The 24,634-nt window shown below is 39.1% G+C and overlaps 1 protein-coding gene across 5 annotated transcripts; it reads left to right on the forward strand.

The window, feature by feature from the left end:
• The first annotated feature begins 484 nt into the window (after positions 1-484).
• Positions 485-24,355, forward strand: trim2a (tripartite motif containing 2a). 5 transcript variants are annotated; one of them, XM_063884036.1, is made up of 12 exons: positions 485-612; positions 15,573-15,751; positions 16,783-17,020; positions 17,224-17,375; positions 17,558-17,738; positions 19,386-20,109; positions 20,549-20,652; positions 20,863-21,030; positions 21,250-21,430; positions 21,820-21,890; positions 22,145-22,285; positions 22,673-24,355. In XM_063884036.1, the coding sequence occupies exons 2-12, from the start codon at positions 15,618-15,620 to the stop codon at positions 22,823-22,825; spliced, it is 2,247 nt and encodes a 748-aa protein (XP_063740106.1). In that variant the 5' UTR covers positions 485-612; positions 15,573-15,617; the 3' UTR covers positions 22,826-24,355. The 5 variants fall into 5 exon arrangements, 4 of the variants coding, with proteins under 4 accessions (XP_063740106.1, XP_063740104.1, XP_063740107.1 ...); XM_063884034.1 differs by lacking the exon at positions 485-612 and adding an exon at positions 6,927-7,111; XM_063884037.1 differs by lacking the exon at positions 485-612 and adding an exon at positions 6,927-7,111 and having other exon boundaries at positions 21,250-21,418.
• The last annotated feature ends 279 nt before the right edge of the window (positions 24,356-24,634 follow it).

Genomic DNA, 24,634 nt, shown 5'->3' on the forward strand with positions numbered 1-24,634 from the left:
AAATAAACTAAGATAAACAATATCCATATAGTCTGCATCATAACAGTGTGTTGAGTAGTCAATATTTGCAGTTTCCCTTATTTATTTATTTTACAACACATTTTTTAAATAAACCAACCTATACCATATATCAGGGACACATGTTTCAACTTAAATTATTTAAACAAAACAATAACATTCGTAAATATCCCTTTAAAAGTAGGCTGTAGGATGTTTATAAAGAGGAAACATAATTCCGTTTTATTTAGTATGCTACATCACACATGACACAAACAGTCAGTACAACCAGTGAAGGGAAACAGAAATAATGCATGGACACGGAGGATATTTTTATAGGTGGATGTAATATTGATGAAGTTGTTCTCTCTTTCGGACTGGATTAGCTCTAACTGCATCCGGCTGCAGGAGGCCTTTCCCTTTTACTGTCGGCGGATCCCTTTAATGAGCGAGGTGGAAGTGAGCGGCTCTCAGCCAAGCCTCAGTTCGTTAGCACAGCAGCAGACAGTTCACCACAGCGAGTCAAACTGGGAACAGTCCAGTAAGGATCGCCTCCTGTCAGCGATACAGCCTCATGCGTTTAGCTTTCTCACCGACAGATAAAATAACATCTAGGTGAGTGAATCGGATTTTACTGCATGTATTTATTTTGGAAACACGAGCTGAGATTGAATTCACGTCCGCACTTTTTCTCACTTGTATCTATGTTGGACTTGTGGAAGTATGCACAAGCTGGAAAAAGCTTCCAAAACGCCGAATAACATTTCTGTACCTACTTTGATACTTCTGCGGTTTGCTAATTTATGAGTTAAATAATCCATTAACAACAGCAGGTGTATTTCTATGCACTCCATGCTAAAAGCTCATGTGTGTCAGCATGTTAAATCTCTAAAAACTTAAATGGACATCTGTGCCTGCCGATGCACTTGCTGAGATATTAGTCAAACAGGATATTGTGTGTGACATGGATTGGTGGTTTTGTATATTAAAAGTTCCATGTGCATAGATTCAGAAGACATTTTCAGGTTTAGTGCAGCTCTCAGGTTATTTGTAATAAACTGGAAGTAGCTGCTGTTACATTATCTTACACTAATATTTTCATGCTTATAGTTGAACTTGAGTTATTCCAATTAGATATTTTTCTAACGTAGAATACAGCTTCTTCTTTGACCCATCAATCCCAGTTTTGTTATTGGTTGATAAAGATCAGCAAGACATGGAATATTTTTTGTGTCTATAGGAGAGAGCATCGTTTCCGCTACTAAAACTATAAAGAAATCATTTGAGATGTGGATCGTATACTTTTTGTTTCTTGTCAAGTGTTAAATGAAAAGATCAATACCATTCTCATACCCATACACCTGTACGGACAAGACGGAACATATTATTTAGTGCATTTAAGAGGTGCTGGTTGCCATATACTGTATTATTTGAGCTTTAGGGAGAACCAGGTTGGTAGTTTAAGTATGCAGCTTACTCCCCTCTAAAGCCTACGTACTGTATCAGCATTGTGTATCTTGTGAGTTTATTTTGCAGACAAACATCGATGTTAAAATTAAAAATGTGTGCTTGTTGTGATGTTTCTCTCTGCTTAGGTTACCTAATTAAATCCTGTTTCTCACCACCCACTTTGAATAATATTATCCCATTCAATGACCGTTTCGCTCATCAGTAGAATAGATTTGATGTGATAAGGCTCTACTTTACCAATTAGCTCAGTTGGCGGTTATCATCCATTTGTGAGCTGGATTACTGGAGGGAGATTTGAATGTTAGGCAGAGGCCTCTGGCAGTATTTCAAATTATAATTGTAGCAAACGAGGAAGTTAACTACATTTGTTTAAAGCGCATCAAAGGGTGGATGGATGGGCTTAAAAAACGTTCACCTTAGAGGTTGCTGTTTGCATCCCATGTGAACCAAATGTCAACATGTTGACTCACAGTACTTAGACCTACAGAAGCAATGTAGCGTAGTTTTTTGAACCAAAACTGAAATGTTTTCCTAAGGCAATCCGAGTAGATTTGTTTACATTTCTAATATCAAGTACAACAGGTGTTCTTAGTCCAAAGTTGGATATAAGATTGGTACCCTATCATCTACATTTTGGCAAGAAAGTCTCTACACATTCTCAAAACATTTGCTTGACTAGATTTGTCAAACTATGATGTCTATACTTTAACGGGCATTTCATCTAGATGTTTACATACACACATTAAACCCCGAAATGTATTCAATAGCAGTGATTATTTGATGGGAACACTTCTTGCAGGGCTGTTATCATCACTTTTGTCTTTACATCACATTGTCTCAACAGCACCGACCCATATTGGTTTCATTAGCTCACTCTATTCACCCTCATAAACTAAAAGTGGATTATCGTCTCGATAACGATTGCGTGCTCTCTCCCTGTCTGCCTCTCTTTCTCTTTGTGAGTGTGTGTGTGTGTGTCCTCCTTTGATGTCTGATCCCTAGTTTGTGTATGGCAGCTGTTTGTTTTAGTCATTGTGACATTGGAGGTGCTCGAATGCAGTAAGTGATTCTGGGAACAGGAAGTAAAGAGTGATGCAGTAAAGGCTGCATAACTCTCCCACCACTGCAGTACACGGTGCTGCAGCTGTGGGAGTATTCTCATGCTAATCAAGAAAGCCACGCAGATGACTCACTGCACTGAAGCAATGCAAAATGTACACTTCTCTGTTACATAAAATAAGAATGACCAAATGCCTTACATGTCATACACCAAGGCTACTTTGTGAAGTGAAAATGAATCAGTTCTCTGTAATTCCACACTGGATGTTTTTCACACACAAACTTTTGTGAGTATTTATTTATTTATTAAAAACATCTTTTAGTTATTATTGCAGTCCAATATAAAATCACCATCAAAGTGTTCTCATAAAGTGACTTTGAGGTGTATCTAGACTACTCTGACTGGAAGAACTTAACATTACAAGCTCACATCGTATTAAATCACAATAGATTGTTTAAACAATGTATTTGCAGTATTGTAAAAATTCTTGCGTACCTACTCTTACTTTACTCTTACTCATACTCATACTCTGTTACTACTTTGATAAGGCAGTTTCTGATTTTGAATTTTTTGTGTTTGAGAGTTTGCAGGATGTTTGCATGTATGACACAATTTGAGAACCTTTGCTTATTGAGACATTTTAATTCTTTTTTATATAAGATCAATTTTACATTTCTCACAGCAAGGTAATCATTTGGCATCAGTATCAAAACACAAGTGTCATATTGACCCTAGTATTGAAACAAACATTCCTTTTGCTAGGTCAGATCTAGGCCTTTAGTACTAGATTGAACAGGTAAAGCAAATTAACCGATAACTCGGTGTATGGAGTTATTGAAGATTTGGTAGTTGTGAGCATTTGATGACCCAGATAAAGACAATAATCTATTTCCATTGCACATGTCTACTGGTATCAGTATGGATCAAAGGTCCTGCAGGCTTACTGCCCTGGGAACATTTAACCTCCCAGGATCAGTGCGCTCGGTGCTGTGAGCTCTATAAACCTGAGGCTTGACAAAGTTAAGTGATTAGTGTTGGTGGACAGGCAGCTTACTGACTCTACTACAGTAGTATCTCTGAGTGTCTCACTGTAGAGGATTATGAGAAGGCAGTGTGTTTGAGTTAAGGATCAACATTTACTGAAAGCAACACTAACATCCAACACTTCAGGGTGTGACTCCATCACTAAGGTAAATGTTGGATGCTGAGCACACAGGAAAAGTCCAACAATGTATGTGTTATTAAGTCACTAGCATTTTATTTACTTCTGGTTTTTTTAACTTGACTTTTTGTCTTTTTTTTTCTATTTTGAGCTATTACCTTAGTAGATCCCATCAGGTGTCAAACTAAATGAGATCCTGCCTGCACTTAACTGAATTAATCAACACTGGTTCAAAGCCAAAGTTTAACATGGCTTTCTTCCTCAATGAATAGTTAAAGCACATGACTGGTTCTGGATGGATTAAATAAAACAAGACACTGTTTGTTATATGTGAGATTTAGAGGTGTTAATAACTGTCTTTTTGAACACTGTATACAGCTAAGCTTTTTCCCCTTTTCAAGTCATAATGCTAACACTATCTACAAATATCCAACTTTAAAACATCTGGTCGGATGTGATTAGTTTGCTTAAGTTGAAACAACCATCAGACATCTTTTTCCTGTTTCTACAAATACTAACCTTGTAGTTGCATTTCATAATGCAGTCATAATGTAGAGTGCGCATCATGCTGCAGCCAGCAGGGGATATCAGAGCTGCACAAAAGCAACATGACCCACCCAAATAATTAATACCATAAGCCTAAAAAAATGGGCTGATGATGCTGGAGGAAAACTGGAAAAAACGGGAAGCTCATAGCAGGCATAATTGTCCTCACAGTTTAATTGTGTGTTCACACTTTATTTTTTATTCAGACTGGCTGAGTTTTTCTGTGTTCTTTTGCATCTAGGTTGATTATTTTTTCTTTGTGTTCTTTGCTCAAGGACAAAAGATAAGAGAGAGTCAAAATAGCAACGATCTGGTATTTTTGTTTAATCTTCATTGGTCCAATGTCTTTCATTCCACACAGTTGGATAGAGTTAATCATTTGACTCCCTTAAGTCATCTTTTGACATTGAAACCAGTACTGACACACTTTATCCTGCAGCAACTGGTTTGTTTAAGCCATGTCACATTTAGCCACATTGTTGTATTATCTTTCTGTGAACTCCTGGACGTTTCACATGTTTTATTTTACTCTTATTTATACTCCCATGTATCAAAGTGGCATTATTAGTTTTGTTGATGCTTGTGTTGTAAAGTGAATTATGTTGCCGAAGCTCCAAGATGCATGGTTGTATTCAATTTCTGAATGTTCAAGGAGAAATATTCAGCTGGTTTCGGTTCACTTGGTAACACACATTACTAAATGAAGCTAAATTGAAAAAAAAGAAAATGCTGTCAGTAATCCAGTTAAGTGGGAGTGGATGTACAGAGGGAAAGAGATGCATTTAGATAATTACTACAGACATCGTTTATGGCCTGCCAATAAGATTAAAGCTTTCAAGAAAAGGGGGAAACTGTCTAGGGACATACATGTCTGTTTAATGTAGTGTGTGTGGGTTCCTGTCTGTAGGAAAGCCTGCGTTTGGGTGTGTACAGCCTAAGAGACAGATTGAGTGATTTTGTTATTGTGGAACCACCAACGTTTCTCTGTTAAGATGGTTGTATGAACATGTGGAAACAATGAGGGGCACATGGCAGCAGGTGTCAGAAGAAGATGGTTATGTTTTCTTTCATGTGTTAAGGGATCATATATCTACGATGACCTGGGAGCGCCTTTGAGTCCCCCAGTCAGAGCTGGTTGATGTGGCCAGGGAAAGGGAAGTCTGGGGCCGTCTACTGGAACCGCTACCTCAACGACCCGACTCGGATAAAGCTATTGTACTATACTGCACATTTTGTTGAGAAAAGCTGAACGTTTGGCCCAGTTGACGGGGACGTAGATGTTCAAATCTCACTTTGTTTTATACAAAGACCTTCTGATATGATTAAAGGTTCCAGGAACAGACATTACAAATGCATGGCGGTCAGATTGTTTGGTTAACTGCAGTTTTCAAGGTCAAGAATTCACTTTTAACGCACACCATTGAGCCAATTTCTTTGATTCCTACAAAGGCAAAGTTCTTGCACGACTGCCCTTTGGATTGTAATTCCATTTAGGAAATGTGTTGGATAAAAAAAGGCTGAGGTATCTGCAGCCTTCTAGTGCTACATTGAGGTTGTACTTACAGCAGGGGTGATGTTTAGTGTGGTTGCTTATTGGCACTCAACATAAAGTACAGCTGAGGTGGATGGGAATTTAATTTTTGCAGGTATTTGGTAATAAACCCAAGTCTTGGACAAATGAATATGTCGACCTGGCGATGGATATTGATAAACAGTTAAAGGGAAACTTTGCAGGCTTTGTTTTGATGCAATTTGAGTGGTATGTACAAATGAACAATGATTGGCCTCCCTGTTTTAATCTGAGCAGAAGCATTGGACTGCTAGCCTAAATGCTTCTCAAAGTAAAGAAGGTATTTTTTGGGTTGATCCTTGTTTTTTTGTGGGTAAAGTAGTTCTCTTCATCTTGTCTTTCCTGAGTTGTGTAGTCTTTGGATCGGTTGCATCATCTCAATCTTGTTTACCAGCTTCAGTCTCAGTGCACCAAGTCCCCAGAGGCAGACAGAACAGATAGTACAGGAACATGGTTGGTTAAGTGGTGAAAAAATGCAGTTTCACTCTTAAACTTTCATGTTCTGTACATGACTGTGCTGTGATCAGTATGCAGAGGATTGGTATGGTTTTTGTGGATTTTCATTTGTGGACCATCTTGTTTCAATAAGTGACTTTGACCGGTTGTTATCTTGAATTCTCAATTCAACTTCAACTCTTGGGAACAGCAATGTTAAAACTATGTTTGTTTAACACAGTGCAGTAGATTATGCCAATGTTTAACGCTTAAGGGACACGTGTTTTGCATTTGACAATTTCTCCTTTAAAATGACTTGCAGCTTGATAAAGAGAGCAGCTCCTGTGCATATGAGATAAAATTGTGCACATGACCTCAGTTTTCAACTTAATCCAGCAGTGTTTTACAAGACAGCATAGACATGTAAACAAAGGCATGGAGCATGTTATGGTACCAGGGTCAGTGCTTATAATAATGTTAAGTAGCTCTAAAGTTTCTCTTGTCTTTGTGCCAGATCCTCTGTCCTCTGTCCCTGCTTATCAGTTACTCCTCCATACTCGTCATGCCTCTGGGACTCTTGACCTCAGTGGGGTTAAAGAGCAGCACAAGGTTTAAGCCCCACCTCCTGCAGCCTCAGTTAACCTTCTCATTGGTCGTGCTTTCCCTACTACACCATCAAAAGGCCTTCCCCCTCCGCCTCAGCTCAGCCGGTGGCTCCCTGTCGGTCTGTTTGGATTATTGTAACAGCTCCCTGTCTCCCACTGCTTACACTACAGTACTGTTTATCAGAGATGAGAAGGATTAGGTGACGGGAGCGTTTGTTTTCACCACAAAGAAGAGAAGAGGAGAGGAGGTCAGCCATGGAGTTGAAGTAAGTGCGATGTTTGGGATTTAGAGAGTGAAAGGAGCACTGAAATAAGTTAGAAAAAGATGGAAAGAAAAGATGATGTGTTTAAAGGAAGGAGGAAACTGTTCAGATGTTGTTTTGGGAAAGTCCCCATGCATGGTGCAGTGTTGATGCATTGTTTGTCTGTCTATATGACTACTGTAGCAGGGAAATATTATTATTAAAAGATGTGTCTGTTATTCCCGGTGATTACCCCGGAGGTCTTGCAAGCTAGTACTAGAATAACAGGTTGTTTTCACATAGTGTCAGGTGTTCCCACACTGTAGAGAAATCACTCTCAGCAGATGTGTGTTTTCTTTGCAGGTGCATGTACTGTATGCTTGAAAGACAATAATTGCTTCAAGCTCATTTCCTGTTCTTCATACTTAGTGACCTCAGAGGACCTATCTTGAGCCTGAGAAAAAGTCAACTTACTACATAACCCAAAGTTTGTCTGCAGGGTTTTACAATGTGTACTAAACAATATATGGCCCCCTTGATGTGGTTAAAAAGTCTTATTTTATCCATTGCATACAATTAAAAATATATAATAACATATATTAGGAGAAAATTAAGACAACAATAAAAAGGCTTTTATCAGCTGACGATGCACGTGATGAAATATTGTCATACTTCATCACGTGCATCGTTAACCTGTGAAGGCATTGTTAACGGAGTTATCACATTGTAACACTGGTAACTGTTTTGCTGCTAACAAATCACTGCATTACAGCTAAATAAGGACATTTAAAGCATGCATACAGATGAATAGTGAATGTAAGAGCTGCTGGGTTATACAGTATATAGTCATTGCAATATGATTTGAAACAACTCCGAACAGATTTCAAACATTTTTACTAGAATGCAAAGTCATCTTATAATAATTTTTGTAAAAATGACAGTAAATACAGTCTTCAGCCTCTTGAATGTAGAGATTCCCTATTTTCTATGTTTTTATATAATATAAACTGAATATCTTTGGGTTTGGACAAAACAAGTTATTTAAAGACGTCAGGTGGGACAAACAAAACTGGGATAGATGTCTTTCATTAGTTTTGATTTTTTTACCTAGAAATGTATCTGCAGTATCTACATACTAAATGTAATCATTAGCTGCAGCTCTGTCAATTGTTACCTCATCAGTTAGTATAACTATGTCAAGAACTTAGAGAGGGATTAAAGATCAACAAAGCAAAAACTAAAATAATTTTCTATTGGTGCATTCTGTCAAGACGATGAGACACAGCTTGGTCAAATTCTGGTCGACAGATGTGCAGCATGAATAGTTTCCAATGGCTCTCAGCTACCACATCTGTAGTCCTTAATTAGAGGTCATTTAAGATACATGCCTTAACTCACCCAGACAGGGCATCCTCTTATCTTGTGTCACCAGAAGGCACGGTTGGCAGATATATATCCCCGTGACACAGTGATATTATGTCCTTATTCACTGGAAGGATCGACTTTGCCTCTGAAACCATGCAAATTAAAACCAAGAAAGCCAAATAGCTGGTTGGGAATTCTTTTTTTACAACAGGACTCACGCACGGCTCTCACAAAATGTTATGGTACATTTTTTTTAAGCTACTCAGACAGTATTTATAAAATCGCTTTTAAGGTTTAAAACCCCATTGATGAGTAGACTTTCATCTGTGGTTTTTAAAGACGCTGCTGGTAGTCTTTCCAATTGAGGGATGAGTGGGATGTCGAGTTGAATGAGGGGATGTTCTGCTGCTGTAATCTCTCATCATCCTGTCCCCAGTGGTGCTTTATATTAGAATAAAAGCATGTGAAGCCCCTGATTCCCCTGAAAAGGAAATCTTGAAAGCACAGCATATACACAGCTTTTCAAAAGGGTGAGTGTTCAAATACTTTGGAGTATATATCTGGAGTATGGAGGGCTCTGAATTAAAGTATTTTGTAAGGAAACTGTTGCAGTGTTGATGAAATGGTGCGATTACCAGGGACATAAGCCTTATAGATGGACATCTGGCTTTAGGTGCTGAGAGGATTTGAAAAAACAAGAAAGGCTGAAAACAAACATACTGCAGCTGTCACCCTGCTCATAAACATCAGTTTTAATGAAGATGGGTTTTATAGTCTGTAGAGTCACTCAGTGGTGTCAGTGTAGCATCCAGTCCATGTTATCCTCTCCGGAATATATGGTGATTTCAGGTGTAATGGACATTTTTGAGTTGTTGCCAGACTGAAAATGTAATTTCAGTCTTAACTTGTGCCCCCAGAATGCACTGTGGGCAATCATTCAGCCAAGTGACGCATTGACATCCTAACTCATTTAGAGTACAGCTTCTTTCTCCACAGCATGTGCACATGTTATTAGAAAGAAAGATAAAACAATGTAGACTAGAAGCAGCAGGAAGTGGCATGTATCTTCCCTTGAAAGTGTTGCATTTTAACTTGTTTGAATTACTCCTGGGTTAAAAATAATCACAATATGAAAGAGCAGCAGAAACAGTTCATTATCATAATGAGCATGTGTAACATGTTACAGATCCACCTGTTTGACTCCAACCTGGTTGTTGACGTTCTGACTGGACAGTGTGGTTATTGTGCAGGGTGACGTGGCATTACAGTATATGTGTTTAGAAACAGTGAGATGGTGAAAACAGCTGAGGTCAGTGCTCTAGAAAGAACTGTGTGATGGACACCAGAGGGAGACCCAGATTAACAGACAAGCAACACAGCCGCTATGTAAAAACTACATTAGGTCAAATAACTGCTGGAAAAACAGTTTCCTCTTCATACTGGTAAGTGGATTTAAACTGCTGTTATAATAACTGATTGCACCAGGTTTTTAACTTACTAAAAGTACAGTTCAGTAATGGTTAACATTGTGTATTCTTGTTAGAGGATAAGTAGAGACAGCTGTTTTTTTGTCTTTTTCTGAGTCAGTTGGTATAACTATTTTTCAGTGTTTTAAAGCATCATGGATTATGATGTGGGCGTGAATATTGAGAACAACTAAAACAAATGACAGGTTTACTCTCTTTGGTGATGTAATTGTCCTGCTAGCCTCTATGACTTAAAGCCCCAGCCTTTCATTTGTAACCATTCAGAGGCTACAAATGCCATGACATTCACCCATGATTCAAAGGGGATGTAACCTGATGACTATGGGGATCCCATCACCTTTCCCTCTATGAAATTGAAAGATTGAGATTTTGGTTTTGATTGAAGTACACCCACAATAATTGGATGACTTGCCATGAAATATGTCACAGATGTCCATATCCCCCCCAGGATGAATAGTAATACCTTTAGTGGTCTGTTGAAACCTCATGTGGCGCTATAGGCAGGTCAAGGTTTTCTACTCACATGCTGTTTAACTATAGGGCTGTGCCCACTGCATGGTGGTTTCAAGCACAAGCTTTTTTGAAACAGGCTGATTGCCGAAGATACGCGAGAATCACAGACCTTCTAATTACATTCCCATCAGCCAAGTAGCAATTGTAAACTAACATGGTGAGCAAAGTTGTTATTATACTTGCAATGTTGTAATTGTTTGAATGTTAGCATGTTAACATTAGCACTTAGCTCAAAGCACCATTATGCCTCACAGAATCAATAGGCTTTAAAAAAGTTTGTCTTGTTGTAGTAAATTAAATACTTAAGTTAAGCAGCAGTGAACCATACCAGTGAAGCACTGATCAGAAGTCGATTTTAAATATATTTATCTGCTGTTTTTAAAAACCTGGTTGTTACCTTCTGTAACATCAGATAAAACCAAAAGCTGTGACAGCTTAATTAATGTGAGCGATGGAAAATCCTATAGCCTAGCAGTTTGTTAGTCACAGCAGGCTCTAGTCCTGTGTTTTGATTTAAAGTGGTTCATGATGTACTTTACATTTAAATTGAAGACTGTGCTTTCTTTTAACAAATCAGAAACAAAGCAAGAAGTAACGAGTTGTTTTCTCATAGAAGCTGGTCACTGTGTTGATGTGAGTGTAGGAACAAAGTTTGCATTATCCAAATTAAGGCAGACTCTGTGACCACTAACTAAAGGTCAATCTGTGGAGCATTCTGTTGGCTATGAAGCAGTGTGTTAGTTCTTTGTTTATAAGGTTTTGATGCTTAATGTTTATATTCACAAATGTTCTTGTTGATGACGAATCTCATGAAAAGACCGGTCTCACACGTTAATCCAACTCCATATGCGTTCATCCTTATCCTTAACTGCCATGCTTTTGAAATTGATTGAGCATGTCGTGCCACTGCATGTTAATGAAACTGGCACACAGATGACTATCGGGATGTTTTCATTTTGCCCCCAGAGTTGCATAAATTTCTCTTGTTCTGTTTCCCACTCACTGACTCACTGAGTTTGGCAGAGGCTGAGATGAGATCATTGTAACGGCCTCAAAGCTGCCAGGCATAATGAAATGTTTAAAACTGCTCGGTCAAGTTCCACTGAGATCAGAAGGTATACAATTATAAAGGATTTAAGTCCCTCAATGTTTTTCGCCTGTTGAAAAGAGGATTTTCTTTGCATGTAAAAACATAACCCCAGCCTCAGAGACAGACAACTGTTTAGAAATGTTGTGAAATTAATGTTAAATGTTATTATTTTAAAATATGAGGGTTAAGATTTGTGTGCTAATCACCTTGTACTTGCACTTAACTAAAGAACTTAACATTTTTCACACTCAAATAATTATAAATAATTTTTACATCTTGTTGTGTCCTAAAAACAATGTGTTCAACAAAAGTTAAAATTCTTAATCCTGATCTTCTAAAATCGACTTTTTCCAACCTGTGGAAATAGCTGTACACGATCACATGACCTGAATCAAACATTGAACAGTGTAGAGATGTGGAGAGCAATTTGTACGGGACTAGTTTTGGAAATGTAATTGTGCAAACAGAAAATTGTTTTAAGCAGTTATTTTGTTGGCTGAACACGGACTCGTATCTCGTCTTCCTCCTTTTAGCACCTTCACCATAAACACGTCATACAGTACATAGTTTGCGTGCATTATGTAAAATATTAAGTATTGGCTTAATTTAGAAGCTCAGTGTTTTATTGTAGTCTGAAGATTAAAGCTTTTCTTTCATGATTAATGTGATCTTTTCTTCTAAAGGTAGAAAGCTTTACAGAGTTCAGTTCATCCCACAGGCAGCAGTGTAGTGAAGGGATTAAGATGTCTCAGAAATCACATGTGCTTTCATCTTCCTTCAAAAAAGAAGTAAAGGAAATAGGTTTCACCTTAGTGTTAGGTCAAGAGAATAGATGGTAATAACAACATCCTGTATATTTAAGCCTTGACCTACTTCTGCTATGCCATACATCACAGTGACATGCTGAAAAGTGTAGGGTGAAGGATGTTTACATGCACAAATAAGAGAGCCTTTGGTTTTGCTAGATTTTTATCACATCTTCCCTTTCTGTGAAATTTTAATTACCTTATACTTCATCTTTAATATTTTACCTCCACCTCTCCCTGTCTTGTATTATTTATTATCTTTCCCTACATGTTCAATGAGTCAGCAGCATACACACACCCCCTCACAGAAAGATCCTTTTTGGTTTCAACTCTTGGCTGAAAAAGGAACCCAAATCTGCTGCCCCCCTTAATTTCCCTTATTTGTTAGATCACCATCCATCAGCCAGTGCTCGCTCACATACTCCTGATGCTGCACACGCTCGGCACTGCAGTGAGCCAGCATTTTTTTCAGAGAGAGAGGGAGAGAGAGAGGGGGAGAGGAAGGTAGGAGGGAGATGAATGGATGAGACAGACTGAGCCAAGAATGCAAGTGATGGGAGGAGAGGAAGTGGAGAGGGAGCGTTAAAGAGGGAGGGGGAAGAGATGATGCAAAAACTGAAACGCAATCTGAATCATCCCTCCTCAACTTCGTGTGTGCACACACCCAAAAACACACGGAGGAGCACACATCCTGCCGTTTCCTGTTTGGCTCGTTGCTGCGACCTGGAGTAAAACATCATTTCAAGTCAGAGCTGACGTGAAGGCATGTTCAGAGCTGTGACAGTGCCTGCTTCATTCACATGGAGCCAGTGTTGCATTCTGCGTATTGGAGTAGATGACGCCTGTTGATCAGCGTTTAGATGCAGCACTGTAAGTCTTTCTGTTTGTAATTTCATGAGACAATGAGTTAGAACAGCTTGTGTTTCACGATTATGTACTTCTATTGGAGAGTCTTCATTCAAAAAGGTACATTTTGAAGCTTTAAGTATGAAACTCTCTGATAATGTTTGGGTTTTTCATGTGCGTATGAGATGACCGCTCGATCCAGCAGGAATTATTCCGCTTAGCTGGTGCATATCTAGTTATGTAAGAGTGGAGCAATGTGAGGCTGCTGCGACCTTCAGTGCACCGTCAGCACAGGGCTGCTTCTGTTGTGACTGTCTGCAGGATTTAGGAATCTGATTTTTATAATCCCTGCCATAGCTCATGCTCTGTTCATCTGATTAATCTGGCCTCTGTGGAGCTGGTGAGTTATCAACGTCCAGTCTAAGACCTGAGCTGTTGTGTTTGTGCATGTCTGTGCTGCTATATATGACATTTAAATCTTCAATTTGAGATATACATGAAAGTGGTTTCAGCTTCTGGGCTAGTTGAAAGTGCTAGATTATGGAGAGTTTTGCTTAGTCATTACACTGCTGCTACAGCAACTCTGTTTTAATTAGCAAGACAAGCTTTGTAAGGCTGAACTGAGATGCTTAACACATCACTATTTGTCAGCAGACAGCCATGACATGTTGGCCAGGTTGATTATAACCCACTGATGGCATGACAGCTTTCTTTAGACAGTAATTTTATCCTTTGCTCCCCATTTTCAGGCTTACCGAAACACCACATTGTATTTACAGGCTCTGATATCTGCTTTCAGGGCAAGGAAAGAGAGGAGCAGGCTGGTATGAGAGAGGATTAGGAGGAGGAGAAGGAGAGCATGTACTGTAGAAAGAAGAACGTCCCTGAGGGTTTCCTCTCAGCAGCAGAGGTGGCCTGTTTCTGTGCCAATCTTGAATGTGAAGAGACAATAAAAGCACTGACACACTTTCTGTGCCTAAGTTAGTTGCCAGATAACGTTACAGAAAAGTCAAACAAGCAAATACTGGAAGCAATAAGAGGCCGTTTCAGATAAAACTGCAGAGCAAGTTCTCCACAGTTCTGAAGAATCCATGTAAATATTATGTTTAGTGGGTTTAAAGTGTTTATTTGTGTAGATTCAGTGGTGTGTGTCTGGCTGATGAGTGCTGAACATGCAGAACTTTACTTTTAACCTTTATAATCAAATATTTATCACTCAAAGTGCCTTTCATAACAAACATGCAGACACAGTTCTGGTTCTAGCTTTACTCTGACTTTTTGCTACTTTGTTTGTTCCCAGCATGGCAGTCTAGAGCAAAGTAAGATACGTTCTGCATTGTTTATGTCCTCAAACCCTCCCCCCCACATATGGTATTTATGCCTGTCACTAACATCTATAGTAAGTATTATGTAGTGATTAGGCTTTTCACTCTCAAAACCAATCATGATTCTTCAACTCGGATTGTCCGATGATAAGGAGTACTGGTCTAATATGCTGCTGTTCCAAATCTAACATATGTGCTCTAGCAGTCAGTTATTAAATGAATGCATGTTAAAGCTGAAACACTCATTTATGTACGACATGTATAAAGAAACTATATGTTTAAATGTGGATCAATCACATCCGGCTTCACCGGATCATCAATTGACCGTCATCCTAATTTCATAATAGAAAGTATGTTACAGGAAGTGTCCTGTTAGCAGTCTTACATACCTTACCATACCTCTTTTATAATAGGATTTTATGAGAAATGCTTATTGGGCTGCAGGGGATTTTTAGTGCTAACAAGAGGTCACGATGTAGACCTTATCGGTCATGAGCCAAAATTGTTAGGAACAACTGTCATTCTCGGTCAAAACTAAACAATACTGTGAATGATTTGATCAAAGTGCTTGCAGACATTTTATTTTGAAGTCATAACCTTAGTTTGACCTCTCACCCTCTTCAATTCACAACCTCCCAGATGTTGCATCTGTTCCAAGGCTGTTTCTGTTCAGTTCTCACTGAATGATTGACAAGAAAAAAAGTGATTACATGGAGATGTGTTTAATCTACTTAGCAAAAGGAGAATAATCTAGCAGTATGGTATTCGTGACCTCCTGATTGAGGGGCTGTAACACCATCTCTAAATACAATCTTTAATTCTTCTGTTCATGAGTCTAAGTGGAAGCCAGTAGCCACATGCGCCGATTGATGTGTCTGTTTGTGCATTTGGCACTTCCTTGCTCAGTGAGGGGGCTGAAGGAAGAAGGCATTTTGCTTTAAACTTTGATCTTTACAAGCCACAGATTTCCACTTGGGCTGTGTGTTTGATCATACATGGTGTCTTTAGCTTTGTCCTCACTGTGTCTCATCCTCCCTCTGTTTCTCTCTGCAGGGAGCTGGGTAAGAGGAAGAGGGACTCCTATGTCAGAGTTTTAGGATGGCCAGTGAAGGCTCCACTCTTCCCAGTCCTGTTGTCCGCCAGATCGACAAGCAGTTCTTGATCTGCAGCATATGTCTGGACCGCTACGAAAACCCCAAAGTACTGCCCTGCCTACACACCTTCTGTGAGAGGTGAGTGATGTTACCATGTATTTTATATATGTTTTAATCCTGTGAATTGTATAAACTGAAGAGGGATGTGTGGGCAAACAAGACTTATCAGCTCTGAAATTTGAAAGTTTTCGAGAGAGGGCTGCACAGTAAGTTAGAGATGCAGCAAGCAATAATACTTAATCAATAGAGCTTTTGTAAATCTGAGTATTGTTTCAGATGAGAGGCATCTTTTCTGTTAGCTTGTGTGTGTTAGTGCCATCCTCTGACAAGCAGCCTTTGTGTCTGACACAAAAGACAAACTGTGGACTGTCTGTCCATTTTACTCTGGTTCTGAAGAGTCATTACGCTGTCAGATTGGAAAACATAGCAAATCCTCTTCTGATAAATCTACTTCCAACATACAGTATACAGTTGTTATAAGTATACTTTTCTGAAGAAGAAAAACAATGTAAAGTTAAGGTTGATTTTATATTTGTAAGCGTTTTTCGTCTTTTAAAGACTCAAATTACTTTCTTTTTAATATGAAATCTGCCAAGCAGCATCTACCCAACACTTTATTTAAACCTATTATTATATATTATCCTATGGCACCTTATGATGTCTAAATTGTAATATAATTTTTTCCATCCTTAATGGCAGAAAAGCATTATTGCACTGACCTGAAGCTTCCTCAGCTACAATGTACTTCTGACCACATGCTAGGTGTGGTCTTTGCATTTGTGACCATACTGCTCACTAATGTAATGCTGCTCTATCTTTTTTGTTGATGTTGCATTATATTGAAATGTGTTCCTAATGTTTTTCCACCTCCATTTACATAAATGAAAAGGAGACAATACACAAAGCACCTCAATATAATCCTGTCCACCACAATGACTTCTCTGGCAGTGTCCAAATATCACACACATTATGTCAAGCTGAGAGTGTGGCATAGTTAATTTATTTTATTGCAGATAGTACAGGTGCAGATGATTAAAGTAACTCGGTTTCCATATAACTAAATAACTTTATTAGATAACTAAAATCATCCCCTCCTTCTCCTCCTCCAGGTGCCTGCAGAATTACATCCCGGCCCACAGCCTCACTTTGTCGTGCCCCGTGTGCCGCCAGACCTCGATCCTGCCGGAGAAAGGTGTGGCGGCATTGCAGAATAACTTCTTCATCACCAACCTGATGGACGTGTTGCAGCGAGCGCCGGACAGCTGCAGCCAGGAGGCCGCCGCTCTCAACAACATCACCACTGTGGCTGCAGCACAACTGCTCACCTGCCCCAACCATGGAGGCAACGTAAGACTGATACACGCGTTAGCTATGTCTGCCTCTTCTCTGTCACACAGATCACCAAAGTTAACAGAATTTATTAATATTTGTTAAGATATTTCAGTCTAGAACGAAGTGGTGGACCAACCAACTTTGCCATCAGCAAAAAAAAAAAAAATGTGGCTGTGCAACATATTTAAGTCCAACCTATACTTTTTCTTGCTGTTTAGGTCATGGAGTTTTACTGTCCACCTTGTGAGACGGCCATGTGTCAGGAGTGTACGAGTGGGGAACATGGAGAACATCCAACCGTGCCTCTTAAAGACGTAGTGGAACAACACAAGGCCTCATTACAAGACCAGCTAAACTCCGTCAAGAAGAGGTATAAGAGCAGCATTATGAAGGAAAAACTGCACTACAAACATTATGTATTTAACTTCCAAGTGCCACAATGGCTCAAATGAAACAAAGACATTTGTCGGTTATGTTCATGCTCTGTCATGTGGCTGTTTTCATTGTTTGAAAATTGTTTCCTCATTCCTCCGGTTCCTCTGTTGCTCCCAGGTTGCCAGAGATTGACTCTGCGCTGCAGATGCTGTCAGAGATCCTGCAGCAGCTGACCAATCAAAAGAGCTCCATTGAGGACGACATCCACACTACCTTTGATGAGTTGCAGAAGACTCTGAATGTCCGCAAGAGCGTTTTACTGATGGAGCTGGAGGTCAACTACGGCCTCAAGCAGAAGGTGAAGGAACAAAAACACTTCTATTTAATTCACACATATACATAACGTTTGTGTGTGTGCTCGGGTGTTCGGTTTAGACTTTTGTCTGGAATCATAAATTGTTCTTTAATCAACCTAAAGCACACATCAGTCTTTTTTTCTAACTGTATACTTAACCCACAAAAATAATATATGAATACCAATTACTCACCCTGTGTAACCGTAAATCATTGAAGAAAAAAAAAGATTTCTCTCGCACAAGATTTGACTGGATTATACTGCATCAGTTGTGGGAACATTTTTGAAATAGTTTTGCTGTGGTTAAACGCCGCACCAATTGACTTCAATTTATTAAGAACTTATTCAGTGTTTTGATGCCAGGAAAAACAACATTTGCTTCAAGAAGTCAAATTATCACAGGGGAGTAACTGTTATACAAATGGTCATCTTAGGTTGATTCCATTTTAAAGGGCCTGTATTAATATGTATTCTTTAAGAAGTGTTTGGAGAATTAAACAAATGAAACAATTAAAAAGAACATTGACCTCATTTGTTATCTATATTTGGAAAGTGTTTAACCTATCACAGGCTGCTCATCAGGCTGGTGTCGCTAGGCTCAGCTGGTCCGATAGGAGATTAGCAGGCGAAGGTAGGGGGGGCTGCTGCCGACGCCTCAGGGTGCTCTATCACATTGGTAGCTAATGATTTACAATTCACTGGCTGGAGTGCCAACAAAACAGAGGAACCCAGGGGAAAGTCAGATATGTGACGTTGCTTGTTGTGTTGTTGCTGCTGGCTACTGTAGATGGAGCCAGTGCACTGTATCTACACTTTGGGTGTGTCATGTGCACCGAGGGAACACTGTACAGCTCAGAGAGTGAGTAAGCGTAAAGGGAAAGCGATACTAGACGGTGCTTTGATGAAACATTTTCCATTTAATGTGACATATATGACTTAATGGCTTCTTTTGTGGGAGAAGAAGAGGAGTGTGATGATCAGATGCTGGTGAGTATGTATTGGTACATCGGCAACAAAGAACCTCTTTCTAACACTGGAAGTAAAGCATACTTATAGATTTCATGATCTGAATGTGACTTGTTAGCTTTTGTATTAGCTGAAGTGGTACCACTTTAAGTGATGCCCCTTCATCATGACTCATGATGATGTAATGCAATACTTTATGATATAATTACTGCATTATGTATCACATTCCTATTGTTGGGTATTAGGAATGCAAGCATCTGTTTCTGGGATAAAGTAACACTTAATGGATCGTCAATGAATAAGTAACCTTGAACATTTATTAAGTGTATCAACAACTATCAGTAGATTAACACACAGTTCTATGCCAGTCAACACAGGATGACATAGCCATATCTGAAAGATATTTATCTGTTTTATAGTTGCTAATGCTAGGAGATGTTAGTTCTTTATGCATAATTACAAGGAGGTTGCTTCAAGTCAACAGGAACCAAATTAAGACAAGATCCTAAGGCATGCAGTGTGCTTTATTTTCATGCAGTTGTTGATCTCTTAGGGGAATTCTGCTTTCGCTTACCCTCTGTACTGAATCTAACCCTTTTTAAATATGTTTACTGCACTTGTGTTTTTCATGGGACTGATCACCATATCCAAGCTAACTCTGCTGCCCCCTGGTGTGTGTATTAGGTGCTCCAAGCCCAGCTGGATACTCTGATGCAGGGCCAGGAGGGCATCAACAGCAGCTGTAACTTCACGGAGCAGGCTCTGAGCCACGGCACGGAGGCCGAGGTGCTGCTGGTGAAGAAGCAGATGAGCGAGCGTCTCATCGAGCTGGCCAGCCAGGAGCTTCCTCTGCAGCCCGGAGAGAACGACCAGCTGGACTTCATCGTGGAGACTGATGGGCTAAAGAAGTCCATCCACAACCTGGGCACTATTGTGACGACTAACGCAGTGGCTTCTGAGACTGTGGCGACTGGTGAAGGGTTACGTCACTGTGTGGTGGGCGTCCCTACTTCCATCACCATAACCACTAAGGACAAAGACGGAGAGTTGTGTAAGATGGGCAACGCCGTCATCAAAGCTGAAATGTCCTCAACTGATGGAAGCAAAGGTGAAGGGGAGATACTGGACAACAAGAATGGCACTTATGAGTACCTGTTCTCAGCTCCTAAAGAGGGGACTTGTAATTTATCACTGCGTTTATACGATCAACACATTAAAGGGAGTCCCTTTAAGATAAAGGCCACCAAATCCATAGATGTGTCGCAAAGTTCAGACAGCGTGAAGAAGAGGCTGAAGTCTCCGGGCAGCAGCCACATCAAGCAGAAGGCCATCAAGAGGCCGGCCAGTATGTACAGCACAGGGCGGAGGAAAGAAAACCCCATCGAAGACGACCTCATCTTCAGAATAGGTAGGAAGGCTGACAGCAGATAAGATGTGGTTTTTGTCAAAAATACACTTTTATACTGAATACGAATGTCTTTAAGCTTCAAAACTATAATAAATCATCATCAAACTGAGCAACATTCTTTGTCCTATATTGGTAACAAAAGTATACATTTCTTTGGGTTATGGGATTCAAATGTTCTGGTATTTGTAAGAAAAATTATTCATTGAGAAATCAGATTCAATGTTATTGTTATAAGCGCCGTACAAATGAATACAGACTAGAAGTGAAGATTGCCTCAAATATAGGGTTTTAAGGGTTACTTAAATGCCAATATTACACAATACATGTTTATGCATAAATGTATGTCAGTTGACACAGTGTACTCTGATTCAGTTAATAGTATAAACATGAGGCTTTTTCATTTGCTGTATTTCTACTAATACATTTCATGTTTTTCCAGGCACAAAAGGAAGAAACAAAGGGGAGTTCACTAACCTGCAGGGCGTGTCTACCTCTGCTCTGGGGAAGGTGCTGATAGCCGACAGCAACAACCAGTGTGTGCAGGTAAATATAAGATGCTGCTCTCAGCCTACTGGTTTAGCAGTAAAGACCACTTAACAACTTGTTCAATTACCTTGAATGCTGCCAATGCATTTTTCATCTCTAGGAAAATATACTTATAAAGTACTCAGCACTAAATAACATAAGATAAGATTTTTAGATTTTATTTAAAATATTAATTTGAAAATATTACATGTGATTTGTGCGTTGCAGATTTTCACAAATGATGGCCAGTTCAAAAGTCGTTTTGGTGTCCGCGGCCGGACTCCGGGTCAGCTGCAGCGACCAACGGGAGTGGCCATCCACCCGAACGGTGACATCATCATCGCAGACTACGACAACAAATGGGTCAGCATCTTTTCAAGTGAAGGCAAGTTTAAGGTAAGTCAATATTTTGTTTTGTTATAGTAAAATATAAGTTACTGCTTTAATCCTTTATTTTTATTTGTGGGATTTATTTTTTGCACTCTGTTTTTTGCAGGTCTCGTTTTTTTAAAGGGTTAATAAACAATTACATTTGCCTTTAACATACAACCTGAGGTTTCCTATCAGGAACTATGAAATTAAAAACCTCTAACGGGTAGCCTTTGACTTCTTCAGAACAAGATTGGCTCCGGGAAGCTGATGGGCCCTAAAGGCGTGTCGGTGGACAAGAACGGTCACATCATCGTGGTCGACAACAAGGCCTGCTGCATCTTCATCTTTCAGGTCAACGGCAAGCTGGTCACCAAGTTTGGTAACCGTGGCAATGGTGACCGGCAGTTTGCAGGTACACTCAACGGTAATATGTGCACTGCCCCCCCTCACAGTCTTTCTCCAACCAGCTCACACCTGCATGTGGAATGACGACGAATGCCGAACCAGGAGCCATAAAGATCCCATTAAACTCTGACTCTTGAGGTTTTTCTTTTTCAATAAAAACATTAAACAGGGAAATGAAAACAATATCATTTAAAACTAACGTTTATTAATAGCACATGAAAAGCTTAAATGGTCATTGCAAAAATGTATTTGGTATCAATCAAAGCATAAACAATGAAACATTTGGTCTTGTCATTGACTTCATTTGGCCACTTACTAATTTGCATCTCCATTTCTAAAACCAAATTACCACTGTTTGATTTTGTAAAATGACGCTAACCTGAATTAGTTTTGTGTTTTTTTATTAAGGGCCACATTTTGCTGCTGTCAACAACAACAATGAAATCATTGTGACAGATTTCCACAACCATTCAGTCAAGGTAAGTGCAATACTAGAGCTGTGAAAGTCTATTACAGGCAAACAAAGTATTGTGCTATAAAAAGCTAAATTATGATTAGTCCCATTGTTAATACTAGCAATAATGTTGGACATTTTTTATTTTTTTGCTCTTTAATTGTAGTTATTTCTTCTTTAGTGCCTGATTCTAAAAACACCTTTCTTTATTAGATGTATTGCTTTTTTTGTTTATTTTGTTCATTGGCATTGTTTTACCCCTTGCAATCCAAAATGTAGGTGTTCAACACTGAAGGAGAGTTCTTGCTGAAGTTTGGTTCTAATGGGGAGGGCAACGGCCAGTTCAACGCCCCCACAGGAGTGGCAGTGGATGTCAATGGAAACATCATCGTGGCAGACTGGGGCAACAGCAGGATACAGGTACAAAAAGTCTCACCTGAACAAATCTTAGGAAAAAACAAGTAGTAGTAGAACTATGTCTGTATGGCTAGTTTCTACACTGCGTAAAAAAAAATACATATATATATATTTGGATATTGTTATTCAAGTGGCATGACATCTTCTAGCCCACATACAAATGAAGGTAAAATATAATACAAATTCACATCCTTCATTAAACATATCCATTCGATCGAATACTTATTATTCCACAAAGAAAAATTCAACAATTTTCCAAAGGAGTGTCAAACAATATACATACATATAAAATGATTTAAAAATTAAGCTATGTTCAAATGTATGTTTAATTGGAAATGTATTCCATACGCCATTAGGCTTTAACCTTCTCTCTTTCTATCCCTCCCTCAGGTGTTTGATGGCAGCGGTTCGTTCCTGTCTTACATCAACACATCAGCCGACCCTCTGTATGGCCCCCAGGGACTTGCTCTCACCTCTGATGGACATGTTGTGGTTGCAGATTCTGGGAACCACTGCTTCAAAGTCTACCGCTACCTGCAGTAGCCCTTCTCTCTCAGTGCACAAAACTGTACAGTGTACATAAACACACAGGCATTCATTAGTGTAGAGAGCGACCAGCAGATTTGCACTTACCTATTCATCCCTGAACCGTGCTGTCGTTGTGCCATCTGTGTGAATGCAGCATCCTGTTTGACCTTCAATGCTGAAGTAAAATAATTATTTGTGAGGAGCCAATATATTCACCTTAGGCTGCTGCTGATTTAAAAAAAATAATAATTTTAGGATATTTTTTGAGGGCTTTTTGCCTTTAATCGGATAGGACAGTGGAGAGTGAAAGGAAAGTGGGAGAGAGAGTCGGGGTGGGATCCGGAAAGGACCACGGGTCAGAAATCGAACCTGGCTCGCCGGCGTACGGTGCAGGTGCCCCAGCCAGTTGCGCCATGGCCGGGGCCAGGCTGCTGCTGATTGATGCTTTGAGGGGTCCTTCATAATCTTTTTCACATTCCATCTACATAAAAATACAACATTTTAGTATTGTACATATGTTAGACCTTTAATTTGCTGTGATATGGCAGAACAAGTGGAAAAATAATGCAATTGCACTCAGTCCTAAAAAAACTGGTTTGACACTGTGTTGAGTAAGTTGCGATGTAAATATGTATTTTAGTCACCAGAAAACTAATGTGAATTTTATTTATAGTGGTGTTCTGTCTAATGCTCTTAACAGCCCTCACATCTGGCCTGTTAACTATAAAGGAGAAATATTATACCTACTAGGTAGAAGGGTATATAAAGCATGATTAGACATCGTTGAGCATGCTGCTTTTATTAATAAACACCAGAAAAGCTACTGTGCACAATATATTCATATCTTTCAAGCTTGAACGTAACACAATCACCTAAACAAACTTTTAATTATAATACTTTATTGATATCTGAAAATTAAGTCAATGTAACTTGTCATCACTTAAAAGCACTCACATGTTGTTATTACAGTATGCTGGTAACTTCTGTTAAATAGTTTTTCTAACAAAAACACATACAGTACTATGGTGTGTTTGTGTGATTGTGTTGTGATCAATTAAGGTACAAAACAAAAGTCACTTGACATGTTGAGTTACAAATCTGCTGTGATTATGTGCAAACATAATTTAGTTTATTGCAGAATTTGAGTAAATAACAAAAAAATGTTTAGATAGACTCAGTCCTCAGATGCATCAATGAAAATGATTGCTCATAATGTTGCAATAATCAGGTTTTATTAAATATAACATCCTTAAGCAGGGCTGCGGTCGTTCTAAAACCACTAACACATAGTAGTAAAAACAATTTGAACTTAAAAAAAAGAAGCAATACTTATTCCAACAGTTTTGGTGTATGTTGTACAGAATGCACTGTGCTCCTACAAGAAAGCATTAGTCAAAATGTGTTTGTCCTGAAGCACAGTTTTCATTACTTGTTATCCTGAATTTAGTTATCCATTTTCTACAAAATCCTGTTAAATTATTTGTTGTCCTTTGTCTTGTTTTTATTTGTAATGCCAAATGGAATTAAAGTGCCCATAGGAGAGAATATTGTGTTTGCTGATTTTTTGTCATACTGTATCTGTAAATGCGGGAATGGCAGTTTTATTTATATTTAAATTTAAAAGTTGCAGTAAATATATGTTTTAGCATAAAAATTAATTGTACAACAAGTAACAACATGTAAGGGAAAGGATAGAAGAACCGTCTAACGTTTCTTAATATAATAGGTGGCATAAATATATATTTATTTTAACAATGTTTTTATTAGACAGTAGAGGGCGTCAGAAAATCACGAGTTCAAGTCAAACAACATCGTTCCTCCCCC

This window comes from Eleginops maclovinus, chromosome 5 (genome assembly GCF_036324505.1).
Source record: "Eleginops maclovinus isolate JMC-PN-2008 ecotype Puerto Natales chromosome 5, JC_Emac_rtc_rv5, whole genome shotgun sequence".
NCBI lineage: Eukaryota > Metazoa > Chordata > Actinopteri > Perciformes > Eleginopidae > Eleginops > Eleginops maclovinus.